The sequence below is a fragment of the Protopterus annectens genome, chromosome 11.part0, assembly GCF_019279795.1.
Source record: "Protopterus annectens isolate FY-2018-M chromosome 11.part0, PAN1.0, whole genome shotgun sequence".
Classification (NCBI taxonomy): domain Eukaryota; kingdom Metazoa; phylum Chordata; order Ceratodontiformes; family Protopteridae; genus Protopterus; species Protopterus annectens.
The window spans coordinates 706811667-706828738 of record NC_056745.1 but is presented as its reverse complement, the minus strand read 5'-3'; the positions used below and the strand labels follow the sequence as shown (position 1 = coordinate 706828738).

General features: G+C 39.9%; 1 protein-coding gene across 1 annotated transcript in view; it reads right to left on the bottom strand.

Moving 5' to 3' along the window:
* The window catches only part of LOC122814987 (protein mono-ADP-ribosyltransferase PARP12-like), a 1242293-nt gene that overhangs the window by 926887 nt on the left and 298334 nt on the right, over positions 1-17072 (bottom strand). Inside the window, exon 5 of the mRNA XM_044087242.1 lies at positions 6747-6848. Within this exon, the coding sequence (XP_043943177.1) occupies positions 6747-6848 (102 nt within the window). The remainder of the gene's footprint in view (positions 1-6746; positions 6849-17072) is intronic.

The window sequence follows — 17072 nt, the reverse complement described above, 5'->3', positions numbered from 1 at the left end:
ATAGTCCGAGGAGTCTGTTGTGATGACTTGATTTGCTTGAGGCTTGCAGAATGGGAGACCTGTGTTTGTTTGGCATGCTTGAGCCCACCACAGAAATTCCTTTTGAAGACATGGAATTAGTGGTAATATTGTTTCCAAACTGTGGCTGTGTTGAGACCATAGGTTTTTCAGGTACCATTGAAGTTTCCTCATATGCAGCTTTGCACATGGGATTAGTAGGATGCAAGATGCCATGAATCCCAGAGCCTGCAGGATTTTCCTTGCAGTCAGCCTGGTGAAATTTGCTAGTTTTCTCAAGTACTGAGTTAGTTGCCCCTGTTTCTCGGGCGTGAGGTAGGCCATCTGGGTGTTTGTGTCCAAGTTGGCACCCAGGAAAATGATTTTCTGAGAGGGTATTAGCCTTGATTTCTTTTTGTTGACTTGCTGTCCGCTTGGATCAGGCAGTCGTCCAAATATGGGTATATTTGTATCCCTTGAAGTCTGCAGTAGGCAATTACTGATGCCAGGCATTTCGTGAATACTCTGGGTGCAGTAGATAAGCCAAAGGGCAATGCAGAGAATTGATAATGGGTTGAACCTGCAAGACATCTGAGGTATCTTCTGCAATTTTGTCTGATTGGGACATACAGGTATGCCTACTTGAGGTCCAATGTTACCAGCCAAGACTCCTTGCCCAGCATCTTGAATTTTGGTACGAGTAAAAATGTGTTTAGGATGGATAGGTCCAAAATAGGTCTCCGATCTTTTCCCTTCCTTGGTACCAGGAATAGTCTGGAATAAAAACCTTGACCTTGTTCTTGAGTAGGTACCTCTTGAATAGCTTTCATGTCCATGAGATCTGAAATTTGTCTTTGTGCCTCTGCCCTTTGATTGTGTGGCAGGTTTGGCAGGCCTCTCATTTTTGGAAGTGTGTGAAAATGGAATCTGTAGCCTCTGTTTATAATGTCCAGGATCCATTTGTCTTTTGTGACAATATGCCAATTTTTAGAAAATAATGCCAGTTTTCCATCTAAGGGTGCTGCCATTTGAGCCTTGTTTGGCATGCAAAGGGGAAAGGCATTGGGCTTACTTTCTGAATGGCTGCGAACTATCCTCACCACCTCTTTGTGTAGGAGCTTGCCATTGTCTGCCTCTAAACGATCCTTGAGATTGCCCTCTGCCCCTCGGGCGTCTGTATCTACCTCTTTGGGGTCTGTCCATAGCTGGAAAGGACCAACTTTTGGAGGGCCAATTTCTACTGAAACGTGGAGGTTGTACCTGTAGAAAATCTTTCACTGTTTGCATTGATTTAGCCTTTTTCTCCATTTTCTTTAATACCTCCTCAGCTTTAACACCAAATAATACATCCTTTTGTAGAGGGGCATCTAGTAATTTAGCTTTGATATGATCTGGTAAGGTTTTCTCCTTGAGCCAGGCATGTCTACGTATGACTGATCCTGTAACAGCAGCTCTACATGAGGCCTCTAGAGCATCAAAACCACATTGCAAGGTATGTTTACCCACTTGTTCTGCACTATGCATCAAATCCTGCAACTCCTTCAAGTCTGGTTGTTCAGGTTGTGACATTTTGCTTCTCAACTGTGATAACAGAAACTGTTGGTACTTTAACATATGGAACTGGCAGTTTAATGCCCTCATGGTTAAGGTGGCCGAGGTGTATACCTTTTTTCCCCACCTTTCTAAAGATCTGGAATCTCTCTCGGAAGGTAAAGGATTTTTAGCAGTGGAGGCCTTAATTCCCTTGGGGCCCTAATGTTCCTGTTCATCCGAGTACTCTGAAATAATGGAGGCCTGGTCAGAGGAGGGGGATTCTTCCTCCACTCTGGGCCTTTTGTCGGGGGGGGGGGTGAGAACCCCTGATAAGAGTAATTAAATCCTCAGCCATTTTAAGCATCTGTATTTTAGGCATGGGGCCTGGAGAAGGGCCCTGTGTAGCTGGTCTCTTAGAATGCATGGCTGCTTTAGACTTAGTGAAAGCCTTGATGGAAAAAGAAGAGGAAGGTCTGAAGACACCTGAGAGGAGGCAGACCTGTCTACATTTTGAGTTTCACCACCAAGAGTGGCTTTGGTATCTGTAGTCGGGGTGTGGGCAGAGGAGCCTGCGACCTCGGGCACAGAAGACACCACCAATGAAGTGTCGTCGGTAGGCAGGGGATGCGTAGGTGCCTCGCTGAGAACCGGACCACCTGTAGTCGGCCTTGGCGTGGTGTCAGTAGAGGCCACGGATCTCATGTGTCGGTCCTTATGTTTGCGTTTTTTAGACAAAACTGGAGTCGGAGTATCCGACGACATAATATAGTTAAATTTTCTGCCAAAATAGTGCTGGGTGAACTCCGCCCGACACTTAATGGTGCGTTTGTTGAATGTAGCACAAAAACGACAGACCAAGACGTCGTGGTCTGGGCCTAAGCAAGGAATGCAGAGGGAATGAAAATCCTTATGCGGTATTTGCTTCCCACATGAAATACAATTATTAACTTTGTCTGACATCGGTCTGAGGCAAGAAAAGTTTCAACGGGTACTTAGCTTTCAAGAAGACTTCGGTTGCAAAATTTTCGTAATTTCAGGAGCTGGCCGACCGGCACTTGCGAACTGCTTCTGCTTCGGGCACCGCGTGGCAAGAAAGACTGGAGAAAATGGTGTCGGCTGGTTCCATTATACCCCTGTCGCACTGACGTCAGGGAAGAAGCGACGACAACTGACGCCGGACCTAGACTTTGGTATTTGGCCGACCGAGGAATCCGCCTGACGGCAGGAAAACCCATCTGTTATGACTGCAGCTGTATGCACGATGAACATCTTCTGCAACTAGCCAGAGGCAATCATTACAAGTTACCTCACAGGGTGGATCTAATCACACAAGACAAGGGATCTCTCATCCATCCCCACTTGTCCAACCTTCAACTGACACTGTGGGCAATAGGATTTTGATTCCTCACACACACCTTTTTTCTGAGGACATGCTGCAAGTCCTGCAGGAGGCCAGGAAACCTACTACTAGGAAATTCTACTTATCCAAATGGAAGAGGCTTTCTATTTGGTGTCACTCGTAACCTGGAGACCCTTACTTTGACTGTTCATTTGGTACGCTCATTTGTGCGAGTTGCTCAGTGCTGGTTTGGCCTATTCTTCTGTTAATGCCTACCTTTTAGCCATCTCTGCTTTTTAGCCTTTTTCTCCTCCTTTAGCTTCTAGATTTGAGGTTAAACAATTTCTTAAAGGTATCCTTCATACAAGACCTCACAGAAAGCCTGTTCCTCCTCCCTGGGATCTAAATATTGTTTTGGAGAAGTTGACTCTGGCTCTTTTTCAACCTGCTGCTTCAGTTTCCTTGCTACATTGTTCCTGGAAGACTATTCCTTTTTTAGGTCTTACGTCTGCCAGATGGGTGTCTGAGTTCTAAGCTCTTATGGCATGTCCTCTGTTTCTGGTCTTTCATGAGGACAGGTGTTTTACAAATGGTCTCACTTGGTCAGTACGTTCCCTCTATACTTTTATATAATAAATCCATTCCTTTAGGTGAACCACATTTACCTCACCTGTATTATGCATTATATACTCTTGATCAGACATCTTTTTAAACCTATTATGGTATGTCATTCCTGATTTGGCTTAATGTTTTTATATTTGAATCAATTATCCAATTAACTAAAAGTATGCATAGTCAACTGCTTTTTAAAAGAGCTTTCTGTACTTTACCTACCATTTATTTAAAAAATACAGTAAATAACCTATTACATTAAAATTACTCAGTCTACAAATGAGTTATACACTTTGGGAATAAGGTTTTACATCTGAATATACTTACCGCCTCCATCTCTCTTAATATCATCTGGTGGATTTGTTGGTATATGCATTAGAGATGTAGGATGGGAAATATGTGAGAATTCAAATACAAATGCAATGACTTTAGGCTATGGTCCAGTGAAGTCACAATAGGCAAGTAGTAAAAGTAATAATCTGTGCCCTATTAGGTATAAGTATTTGAATACATACAGATTGTCATGGAAGCAAATAACACTTTAGAACATACATACACCTTAACAAAAATGCAGTGGATAGCCGTTAAGGAGTTCCAGGAAATTAAATATGATATAACAGTGACGGAGGCAAACAAAAGGGAATTCTGTTTTATTAATTAGGAAACAGTATGCAAACATGAGATAATTTATTGTAGAATTCAGCATATCACAAGATTAATGGTAATCAATAGATCCTTTGTTTCCCCATCTGCCCTATTAATTCCCTACTATATATCTAATACTCATATTTGACTATTTCTACTGTCTTCACTGGTAAAATTTCCCTCTGTAGTTGTATACAATACATCCAATCTTTTGGGCAGACCAGATTTTCCTCACATGTATTATGCATTGTATACTCCTGATCATACTTCTTTTTAAACCTTGTAAATATCCGTTTTTTTTATATCTTTGACATGTTATGTTACAATACTATACAGTTTAGTTACACTTTTTAATCTTACTTTGCTTTTGATACTAGGTATGTAAGCTGGGCCAAGCCTGCAAATGGTCAGACTTGTCAGTGATCTACCCCAGCAAATCAAATTAAATACATCATTAAATAAGTAAATCAAGCGTGATTTGAAATACTTGTTTGCAATTTCCTAGAAAGCTTTATTTTATTGTATCCTGAAGATGCACAGAGATACAAAGTCTACCCCCACTGTGGAGCTCAGTAATTCCCATCATCGTTTTTTTCTCCCAAGAGGTATCATTGTTGGTGAATGTTAAGACCAGTAGCATCGGGTTTTAGAAAAACACAGCATATCTGTTGAAATGATGTTAGGAGGGGATGGTAGATGCCAAATGCAATTATCAGTAGCCCATACACAGATATAAACCAAGAACATGATATCGCTGCAGTAGCTAAATTATTGGATGGATCACAAAAGACCAGTTTTGTCTTTTCTGTGTTACAGTTTTCTTTGTCACACAATTTTTTAATTTTTTTTCAGGACAGGGGTACTTTCAGCTATGTGGAATTTTATAGGGCCCTCTAGTTCCTGTGTAAACAAACATTTTCATTGGTCAATTTAAGTCGAATGCAAGAGAAAGACACTTCCAGAGGAAGAAATACTGCCAAAAGAATAATTTTTGTTTTTAGTGCAGTATACCTGGACTATTTTCTAAAAGAGAAGGTAAGTTTCTAACTGCTGTTTCAGAAACTGAATGTGATATGAAGTTTGTTATCAAATAAATTCAGCACCTGGACAAAACGTGGAAGAGGTTACACAAGAAGAAAAAAAAGTCAGTGCATTTTTGGCAATATAAATATGTTAGTCTGGAGAATTACTCAAAGAAAAAAAAAACGCTAGCAGAGAACAGTCATTTAGGCAATGGTTTTAAAAACAATGTATGATGTGCAATATGGAAAATATTCAGACTGAAATGATTACTGTAAATGACAGATCAGAAAACAAATGATCTACAGGACAGGTTTACTGGACAGCAGATAGAAAGAAATGGTCAGATGAGGAGCACCTTTACTTTTGTTACATAATATCATGATTTTAATGAGACATTTCTTAAAACAACATGAACAAATTAATATATAGACAGATAAGAACTGTAACAAGACTTTACCCACATTTCCAAAAGTGGCTTACCGCAGAAACAGAAATTTGAAGAATATATTATGTACTAGGTATCCTGGAACACCCCCTGCCCCCATGGGGGCTGCAATGCATGCCATACAGTACACAGTCTCTCCAGTAAAAAGACTGAGTAAAGACTTATGCTGGAAAATATCATAATTGTAATACCAGGCAAGTAATTTATCCAATAACATGGCAGCGGACCCAGTAAATATTATACTGGTAAAACCAAAAGGCCAGCAAAGAGCAGTATTATGGCAATAATGTCAAAAAGAATGATCAGAGACATCTGAGAGTACTTCAGCAATATGCATGTTGTTGATTAGTCATCTTTAGAATATTTTATTAGGGATGAACTGATACTAGAGAGGAGGGGTGATATGGAATGGAAATTAAGAATGTTAAATGCGTAATGTACATCCACAATCAAATCTTCTAAATAATGGTATGAATTCAGTTTTCTATGGGAGAGTTTTATAGTGGATTCTTTACTGAAGGGGTTTCATAACAGTCCAAAATTAAGTTATTTTAATAAATATGTGACTGAGCATGTTTTCATCAATTATTTCACTGAATTAAAGAGGAGTGGCATACAAATTTAAAACAAACTGGGGTTCATATCCCCTAGAAGTCAGTAGCCAGAGCACTTGTGATGAGGTGTTGCTGGGTGCAATAATGCTTTGTTAAATGGTAACTGCCACATTCTGAAATTTTTTGCTGAGTAAACATATTAAACTGAAATGCTCACTGAAATAATTCATTCATTAAAGTGTGCAATTACAGGCTGCTTGTAAAAAACTATATAAAGCATCTGTTCGCGAAGGCAGCACAATACCACTAAAACAGCTCGCTCAAATGTTTGGTTAAATCATCTATACCCTAAGGAAGTGCCGGGGCAGATAAATCAGTCTGCTCAGATCTGTAATTAATGGAAGGATGACAAATGGTTTCAAAGCAAATATAATAAGTCAAATTCAAAGCAAAGTACAATAGACAAAGAAAAGTAATAAAATCATATGCAAGGCTGAGACCAAGAAAAGGGAAACGATATATTCAAACAAGATCAACAACACTGTGCATTATAAACCCTTACATTCCCCAAAAATACATGTTGCCTTTATTAGCCTACCTTTATAACGACAATTTTTAGCAACAAAGCTCAAACAGATTTCTTCACTGTCTGCATTTCTCTTGGGGTTTTCAGGTACCTGACGAACACAGGTTGTTGGTTCTACAGAAAAACAAAGCCAAACAATTGCAGCTTACTTACAACAGGCTAACTTCATTCCAAAAACTGCTTAGCTACTTTATTTTTATTACCTTTAAAACTCATAGTACTTCTCAGAGGTTGTTTATAGATGACAATAAAAACTGCTAATTTAAATCCTTGATACTGATATAAAGTAATGCCATGTCTTACAATTGCTTTATAACTTGGTACTTTTTCATTTAACCACTGATATCTAAAGAATAGCTGCAGATGTTTCACACAGCATGTGGTAGTCAATAGTAGTCAATAAAAATACACACACACGCATTTTTATATATATATATATATATATATATATATATATATGTGTGTGTGTGTGTGTGTGTGTATATATATATATATATATATATATATGTATATATATATATATATATATATATATATATATATATATATATATGTCTTTTGTTTGTTTTTTTTTAACTGTTATAACTGGTTAAACTTGATGGTGGCATACAGATTCCTTTTAGAAACAATCTTGGAAACAAAGAGACAAATGTTTGCTTAATACTTATCGGTTACTGTGAATCACTAAAGGATTGAACATGGAACTGAGATCTGTCCTTAATACTTCTAATTTCAGATTCACTGTAATATAGGAGGATCCTTTGTTGGAAGATACAGAAACTCAAGGTGTATCTGCAAAACAGAAACAGCAGATGAGTTCTTAATAAGGTTAGATTGTCCACGCACAGACAAAACTCCCAATCGTTTAAGAACGTTTCAGAATCCATCACCTAATCCAACTGCTATATCCTTTCCATCTATCCTAAGCCTCACTATTCTTACCTTATTCTAACCTATATCTCCAATCTATCTATACAGGGCTGACACCAAATTCTATACAACCAGTACTACCATATGTTTATTCCTTTTTCAAGCTTGACCAATGACACTACCGCCATGTATATCATTTTACACGATGTATACTGACAGATGATTTATCTTTCTTATAGTACAATCTCTCTTACTACTGCAGATTGTTTTTTGTTCTTACTGTAACACAACCCAGTCTGTGACTGCAATTGGTCAATTTCTGATCACTACTCTACCCCGGTCAACAAAAATAAATAACTATAAAGAGGGTCCAGAGGACTAGTTTTGACAGTGCAAGGCATACCTAGCTGCAGACAAAGTGCAACATGGCAAACAAAAATATTTTGGTTACCTGAGCTTTTGCGCAATTTTTTTTCTGCTTAGCAGTCCGATCTCCTCCTGTCATGCTACATCTAACACTGCCTGACTGCTGTCTGTCTCAAAGTTCTCAGAGACATAAATCATGTTATGACAATAGATTTTACTCAGAACAGGATAGCAGCGTTCTGAGAATCACAAATGCAAACTATAAGTGTGAAAAGATGGCAGACTACTTGCTAACTTATACACACAAAACAAAGTACAAAATCAGCAGTTCATAAACTTAGGTAGAACTTCTGGAACATTCTCCAATAATAACATACACTCTTCAGCAGACATCAACATAATGCAATAATCTGCTTTTCCTCATTTAAATGACAGCTTAAGATTGTTACATTTCAAGAAGGTTCTCCATTGCTGAACATGTTTCCTTTGACTTCACACCCCAACAATCAGTAATTTTCCTTTATATCTGACAGTACTCTATTCAAATAAAAACAAGGTCAAAGCAAGATGGCAGTCTGTCTAATATCCCTGAGTTCAAACTGCAGCTTGACAAACAAAGCAGAGGTGTACTTTCTTTTCTAGACTTGCAATAAGCAATTGCAGCATGATGTCTGAAATAACTTCACAAAAACACAAATATAAGAAGCAATGTCTGAAATAATTCTACTTGAAGTTCATTCTGACACTTGTGCTTTAGCATTTATCTAACATTTATTTAATTTTTATTTATCCTTTGTTGACCAGGTGATATTTATACCATCAGGAAAATTTTGGCCAGGGAATCTGGGAACTTCCCCTACTCATCATTGATGTGAAGGGGACCCATTTTGCAGGAGCACCTCCTGTTTCGGCAGCAGATTAGGAGAGAAGGAGATGAAGGAGACGTGAGTGAAATGGAGGAGAAAGAACACAGGGACTGGAGAATGTGTACAGAATTCCAAGGAGATATTTCAAAGGAATCTGGTTGATGGAGATGAGTCAGCAAATTATGGATGTATAATTACAACCCTCCAGTCAAGAGGGTTACAGGATGATTTACTTAAAGAAATGGTGATGTGGGGCGAAACAGAAAATGAAGGAGAGGTTTCATTGTGGGAATATTGTACAGAAAATACAAAAAAAAGCCTGCAGAGATAATCCTGAAGAATAGTGGTGAGATGGAAAAGAAAACATATGCAGAGAAAGATGGCAGAAGAGGAGTAGCAGAAAAGAAGCCAAGAAAATGGAAAACAGGAGTACGTGGTAAGGAGTCAAAGTAAAGAGGACAAATAAATTAATGGGTACGTATGAAGTGTGGAATAATTTAATATCTCCTCTGGGTGTAAAAGCACATGAGGTTAGATCATTTATTCTTATTAATAAACAAACATATTGTGACATTATATAGAAAACTTTCCTTGGAGAATATCAGAAAAAGAAAGGCTGTAACGCATGGAATTAAGTCATAAATTCATTTAACAGGGAAACAAGAGAGACATTTAATGTACAATTTCAAACAGATAGAAAGACGGACCTTAAAAGGGCAATTGAAAACTACGTAACGTGCTGGACATCACAAATGTACAATGGGAAGAAATTTTAGAAGTAGTGAAACAGAAGAAAAATGAAATGACAAAATAATAAAGAAGAAATTAGTCATGAAGAATATATATATTTGGGAGGTAGTAACAGAAAAAAATTACATTGGTAAAAGACAGAAAAAGGAACATTAAAGGGATAAGTACAAAAGAAAAAAGAAAAAAGAAAGAAAAGGACGAAAAAGAATATATACAGCCAATTATTGGGGACTGCTATAACAGTTGAGGTGTTTGACTCACAGAAAAAAGATAGTGTTTGACTCTCACCTTTGGTAGGGAAACTGGCTAGGCTTAGAATGGCCTATTAAGAAAGCTAGCCGAATAATTAGCTATGAACTTATGAAACCACAAAACTAAGGAAAAAGGAAAATGAACATTTTAGATTGCTTTCTGTAAATGTGAATAGTATTAAACATATAGTAAGAGGAATAGTGATTTTGGAGTGGTGTAATACATGTGATGTAGATGTAATTATATTAGAAGACACAATAGTTTTAACAAATGAAAGATTACAAGAAGAGAAACTATGGGGAGGAAAGAATCTGGAATTTGGGAAATGAAAGATGCTCTGGAATAGCCATATGCTGTAGAAATACAGTAAAGACATTAGAAGCAACTTTAGCAAAAATGGGAAGATTAACCGCTGCAGATTTTAAATGGAAAGGGCTATGATACAGAATTATAACATTAAATTTATACTAGTTATAAAGAAAAAGCTTACTTCATCAGAATTTAGACTACATAGTGATAAATATGAATACAGTAGAATTGCAATTTAATAGGAAAGCATAAAAAGAAAGGAAATGATACAAGAAAAACTGTTAGAAGTTATAAGATGTGGTAAGTTAAAACTCTGGGTCAAAAATTCATGGGGCTAAAATGGTGCATTAAAAACAGATTATTTTAAAGTATCAGAAGGTTTAATTATAGGTGAAGGGGAGGTAGTTGAAACAAGATTTTCTGATCATCTTGCAATATGGCTAGAGATAAAGGAAAAAGTACAGTTTTGTACCTACCATAAATGTAGATGTTCGATTGCTCATACAGCTGCAGTCATAACAGATGGGTTATCCTGCCGTCAGGCGGGTCCTCGGTCGGCCGAATTCCAAAGTCTAGGTCCGGCGTTGGTTGTCGTCGCTTCTTCCCTGACGTCAGTACGGCAGGGGTATAAAAGAGGCAGCCAACACCATTTTCTTCAGGTTTTCTTGCCCCAGATGTCAGGTGCCCCCAGAAGGAAGGCAAACATAATATGCAAAAATGCAATGTTGATAAATCAAAAACAGTAGTTGCAAGCAAATACACTATAAAAGAATACCCCAAAAAGGTTATATGAAAGGTGTTTGTCATAAGGCCTGTCCTAAGAGGGGATGGAGGGAGGGAAACCTGGACTGTAGCTGTATGAGCACTCGAACATCTACAGTTATGGTAGGTACAAAACTGTACTATGTTCATCGTGCATACAGCTGCAGTCATAACAGATGGGAAGAATCCCAAAGCTAAGTAAGGGTGGTAGGCACTAAGTGGAACTAGGAGGGGCTAGGATGCCCTGCAGGACTGCTGTGGCAAAGCCCGCTCTAGATTTAGAGTATAGTGGGAGGTGATAGTGCTTGGAGAAAGTGTGCACTGAACTCCAGGTGGCTGCTTCCAAAATGTCCTTGGTAGGGACCCCCCTGAGGATGGCTGCAGAGGTAGCTGTGGCTCTGGTGGAGTGGAATCTGATGCAAGCAGGCACAGATTTTCCATGAAATGAGTAACAAAAGCGTATGCAGTGGGCTATCCTCTTTGAAATTGTCTGTTTGGAAATAGCCTTTCCTTGAGCACCTGCAGCATAGGACAAAAAGAGTTGCCCAGATTTCCTGAATGGCTTTGTCCTGTCCAAATAATAACGAAGTTGTCTGTGAATGTCCAAGGAATGTAGTAGTCTTTCCCCTTTGTTTTGTGGATTAGGGTAAAAGGTAGGTAAGTGGATAGTCTGATTTAAAGCTACACTGGATACTACCTTTGGCATAAAGGTATGGCTGGTTCATAAGGAAACTCTGTCCTGATGGAAAATGATGAATGGTTGCACAGCCATGAGGGCCTGTAGCTCTGAAACCCTGCGAGCTGAGGTGATAGCCAGAAGAAAGGCGGTTTTCCATGACAAGTACTGTAACTCTGATGAAGAAGCTGGCTCGAAGGGAGGAAGGGTCAAGCTTTTCCAATACGAAGTTGAGGTCCCAAGCAGGGACTGGTGGTTTCCTTGGGGGTTTTATATTCTTTGCCCCTCTGAGGAACTGCCTTAAGAGAGGATGAGAGAATAAAGGAGGATCTGTGTTGTATTGTGCAGAAATGGCTGAAGCGTGGATCTTGATGGAGGAGAAGGAAAGTCCATTGTTTAACATCTCCGCCAGGTACTGTAAAATTTGAGGTATATTTATTACCCAAGGATTCTGTCCCTTCTTTTGATTCCAGGCACAAAATCGTTTCCATTTTGCGGACTAGGCCTTTCCAGTAGAAGGTCTTCTGGCCTCCAGGATGACATCCTGCACCTCCTTGGAGAGGAGAAACTGTTGGAAAATCAAAGAATTCTCCGTGCAGCTAGATTTAGAGTTTTGAGATGGCTGTGAAGAGTTTTGTAGTTGTGCTGGGACAACAGAAGAGGGACTAGAGGTAGGATCCATGGTTGGGAATGTGTCAGGCTCTTCAAGAGCAGATACCAGTGTTGTCTTGGCCAGTCTGGAGCAATGAGAATAATTTTCAGCCTCTCTGCTCTGGCTTTTAATAGAACTTTGGGCAGCAGAGGAAGAGGCGGGAAGGCGTAGACTGTCAATGTTGCCCAATTGAAGGAAAGTGCGTCCACTTTCCAGGCCTGCGGATGATAGGTCCTTGAACAAAATTTTTTTCAACTGGCAATTTCTGTGGGTAGCAAAGAGATCTCTGTCTGGCTGTCCCCATGCCTGAGTTATCTTTGTGAAAACTTGAGGATGCAACTTCCATTTGTGTGGCTCTGTCATATTTCTGCTTAGGTTGTCTGCCAGTGTGTTTTCCTTCCCTGGCAGGAATTGTGCCTGTAGTTGAATTTGCAATTCCAGTGCTGTGTTCCATAGGGTCATGGCTTGCCTGCACAGGGGGTATGAATGAGTTCCCCCCTGTTTGTTTATGTACCACATCACTGTGGTGTTGTCTGTCTTTATCAACAGCTGGCCTGGATGTAGTAGGTCTTTGAAGGTCATAATAGCCTTTTGCATGGCTATCATTTCCTTTTGGTTGATGTGAAGGTGCTTCTCTTTTCATGTCCATTTTCCCTGAATGCACTGACCTGTCATGTGTGCTCCCCAGGCGTAGTCTAAGGCGTCTGTTGTGATGATTTGAGTTGCTTGAGGTACACAGAAAGGAAGACCTGTGTTTCTTTGGCAAGCTTGAGCCCACCACAAATTCCTTTTGAAGGCATGGAATGAGTGGTATAATTGCTTCCAAGCTGTGGCTGTGTTGAGACCATAAGTTTTTAGGTACCATTGAAGTTTCCTCATATGCAGCTTTGCACATGGGATTAGTAGGATGCAAGATGCCATGTATCCCAGAGCCTGCAGGACTTTCCTTGCAGTTAGCCTGGTGTACGTTGCCATTTTTCTGAAGTATTGAAAAAGTTGCGCTTGCTTGTCTGGCATGAGGTAGGCCATCTGGGTGGTTGTATCCAAGCTGGCACACAGGAAAATTATTTATTTGTTGAGAGGGTATTAGTTTTGATTTCTTTTTGTTGACTGTGTATTCCAGGAAGTTCAACAGTTTTATTACAAACGCCAGGTGCTGCAGTAGTATGTCCTTGCTGTCCGCTTGGATCAGGCAGTCGTCCAGATATGGGTAGATTTGTATCCCTTGTAGTCTGCAGAAGGCGATTACTGATGCCAGGCATTTCGTAAACACTCTGGGTGCAGTAGATAAGCCAAAGGGCAATGCAGAGAATTGGTAATGGGTTGAACCTGCAAGAAATCTGAGGTATCTTCTGCAATCTTGTCTGATACGGACATGCAGGTATGCCTCCTTGAGGTCCAATGGTACCAGCCAAGACTCCTCGCCCAGCATGGGAAGAAGCTGCTGTAATGTGAGCATCTTGAATTTTGGCACCTGTAGAAAAGTGTTTAGGATGGATAGGTCTAAGGTAAGTCTCCAATCTTTGTCTTTCCTTGGTACCAGGAATAGTCTGGAATAAAACCCTTGACCTTGTTCTTTTGCAGGTACCTCTTGAATTGCTTTCATGTCCATGAGAGCTGATACTTGTTTTTGTGCCTCTGCCCTTTGATTTTGTGGCAGGTTTGGCATGCCTCTCATTTTTGGAAGGGTGTGAAAGTGGAACTTGTAGCCTCTGTCTATAATGTCCAGAAACCATTTGTCTTTTGTAACAATATGCCAATTTTTTGAGAATAATGTAAGTTTTCCGCCCAAAGGTGCTGCCATTAAAGCTTTGCTTGGCAGGTGTAGGGGGAAGTCATTGTGTCTGTTTTCTGAAAGACTGTGATCTATCTTCTCCACCTCTTGAGGTTGGTGCTTGCCACTGTCTTGCTCTGAAAGATCCTTGAGGTTGCCCTCTACCCCTTGGATGCCTGTATCTGCCCCGTTGAGGTCTATTCGTGGCTGGAAAGGACCAATTTTTTGAAGGCCAGTTTCTGCTGAAACATGGAGGCTGTACCTGCAGGAAATCTTTCACTGTTTGCATTGATTTTGCTTTTTCCTCCATTTTCTTTAGCACTTACTCAGCTTTAACACCAAACAATACATCTTTTTGAAGAGGTGCATCTAATAATTTAGCTTTGACATGATCTGGTAAGGTTTGCTCTTTGAGCCAAGCATGCCTACGTATAACAGACCCCGTAACAGCAGCTCTACATGAGGCCTCTAAAGCATCAAAACCACACTGCAAGGTATGTTTACCTACTTTCTCTGCACCATGCAACAAATCCTGCAACTCTCTTAAATCTGGTTGTTCTGGTTGTGTCATCTTGCTTTTCAGCTGAGATATCAAAAACTGTTGATACTTTAACATATGGAACTGACAGTTTAATGCCCTCATGGTTAAAGTGGCCGAGGTGTACACCTTTTTCCCCCACCTTTCTAAAGCTCTGGAATCTATCTCTGAAAGTAATGGGTTTTTAGCAGTAAAGGCCTTAACTCCCTTGGGACCCTGTGAAATAGTTTCTGGGTCAGCAGTATGGCTTTTATATAGGAACTGGTGAGAATAAGGAACCCGGTAATACCTGTCTGGTTTAACAGGAGCTGGAGGCAAAGAATCAGGATTAAGGCTGGCTTCTGTATACACATCATCCAATATATCTAAAACAGGAGGGATTAGCCAGAGGCCTATGCTGGGGGAGCAGAAGAAATTCCCTGAGCCTTTTCTTGGAATCTGAGTAATCTTGGCCTTCCCAGTGAAAGTGTTCCCTCAATGTATGCAGGGTTTCCCCAAAAGAGAAGTCCTCGGGGGGGGGGGGTGAGGGAATAGACTCCTCTGCATCAGAGTCTTCGAATGGAGAATAGGCATAATCCTGGTCCTCAGATAGTTCTGAGGTAATAGAAGCTTGATCTGAGGAAGGGTAATCTTCCTCTAATCTGGGCCTTTTGTCAGAGGGGGGTTGAGAACCCCTGATAAGAGTAATCAAGTCCTCAGCCATTTTAAGCATCTGTTTTTTAGGCATGGTGCCTTGAGAGGGTGTCTGAGGAACCTGTTTTTTTGGTTTTCATGGCTGTTTTAGATTTAGTGAAGGCTTTAACAGAGAAGGATGAAGGCCTGAAGACCCCTTGAGAAATGGCAGGCCTGTCTAAATTCTGAGTTTCCAGGCCTGGCGTGGCATCGGTATCTGTAGTAGGAATGGGGGCCGAGGAGCCTGCGACCTCGGGTACTGAAGACACCGGTAATGCATTGTCATCGGTACTCAGGGGCTGCGTAGGCGCCTAGCTGAGTACCGGAGAACCAGTAGTCGGCCTTAGCGTGGTTTCAGTAGGTGGTGCGGACCTCGTATGTCGGTCCTTATCTTTGCATTTTTTGCTCAAAACTGGAGTCGGAGTATCTGACGACATAATATAATTAAACTTTTTGCCAAAAAAGTGAAGGGCGAACTCCGCCTGACGCTTACTAGTGCGTTTGTTGAATCCAGCACAAAAACGTCAGGCCGAGATGTTGTGGTCTGGGCCTAAGCAAGGTATACAGAAAGAGTGGAAATCCTTATGCGGTATTTGCTTCCCACAAGAAATGCAATTATTAACTTTGTCTGACATCGGTCTGAGGCAAGAAAAGTTTCCCCAATGGGGTACTTCGCTTTCAAGAAGACTTTGGCTGAAATACTTTTGTAAATCTCAGGAGCTGGCCGACTGGCACTTGCGAACTGCTTCTGTTTCGGGCACCGCGCAGCAAGAAAGACTGGAGAAAATGGCGTCGGCTGCCTCTTTTATACCCTTGCCGCACTGACGTCACGGAAGAAGCGACGACAACCGACGCCGGACCTAGACTTTGGACTTCGGCCGACCGAGGACCCACCTGACGGCAGGATAACCCATCTGTTATGACTGCAGCTGTATGCACGATGAACATCAAAGAATATACAAAAACAGGCACAGAAATAAAAAGGATCAATGAGAAAGCATGTTAAGAAGAAGGAAAGGGATAAGTAATGGAAAGATCATATTACTATCAAAATATTTTATAAAAACTGGTCTGAATGGTGGATATTTAAGGATTTTTTTTTTTACAGTGGTCATATGATGTGAAAAAAGTAGAGAGAAAAATATTAAAACATATACTGATGCATTAAAAGATTTAGGACATAATGACAGAAAGTACTTCGACAAAGAAAATTATATTACAGCAAAACAATAAAAAATACAAGAATTACTATATAAGCAAAGATATTTTTACAAAGGAAAAGAGAAGTATCATGTTACTTCAGCAGGTTAGTAAAAGAAAATGATAATGTAATGAGAGAAACAAAATGTAAAAGAAGAAACAGAAATAACTCAGGGGGGTGGAGATTATTCATAGTGTAGTAAAATATGTACAAGAAATGTTTAAAGAAAAAATAAGGTAGTGAAAAAAAATATGGAAAGTAAAGAAACTAAACAGAAAAACAGAATAAGGAGTTGGAAAATGAGATGTATTTAAATAAGATAGATAAAGTATCAGAAAAGGTAAATATAGATTTGGCTGCAGGACCAGATGAGATAGGGTATGAGATGTATAAATATTTAAGGGATTGACAAAAATATTTTTTAAAGATTTTTGAATGAATGGTTAAATGAAGACAATACCCTGTTCTAAGGATTTGGGTGGACTGATAAGTCCTGTGCTGAGCAGTGTGGATATTCTAAAGTGGTCGTATCTTCCATAAAATGTTCCGTTCCATTTATACTCACTGGGATGAGCAGTGTGGATATTCTAAAGTGGTCATATCTTCCATAAAATGTTCTGTTCCATTTATACTCACTGGGATGAGCAGTG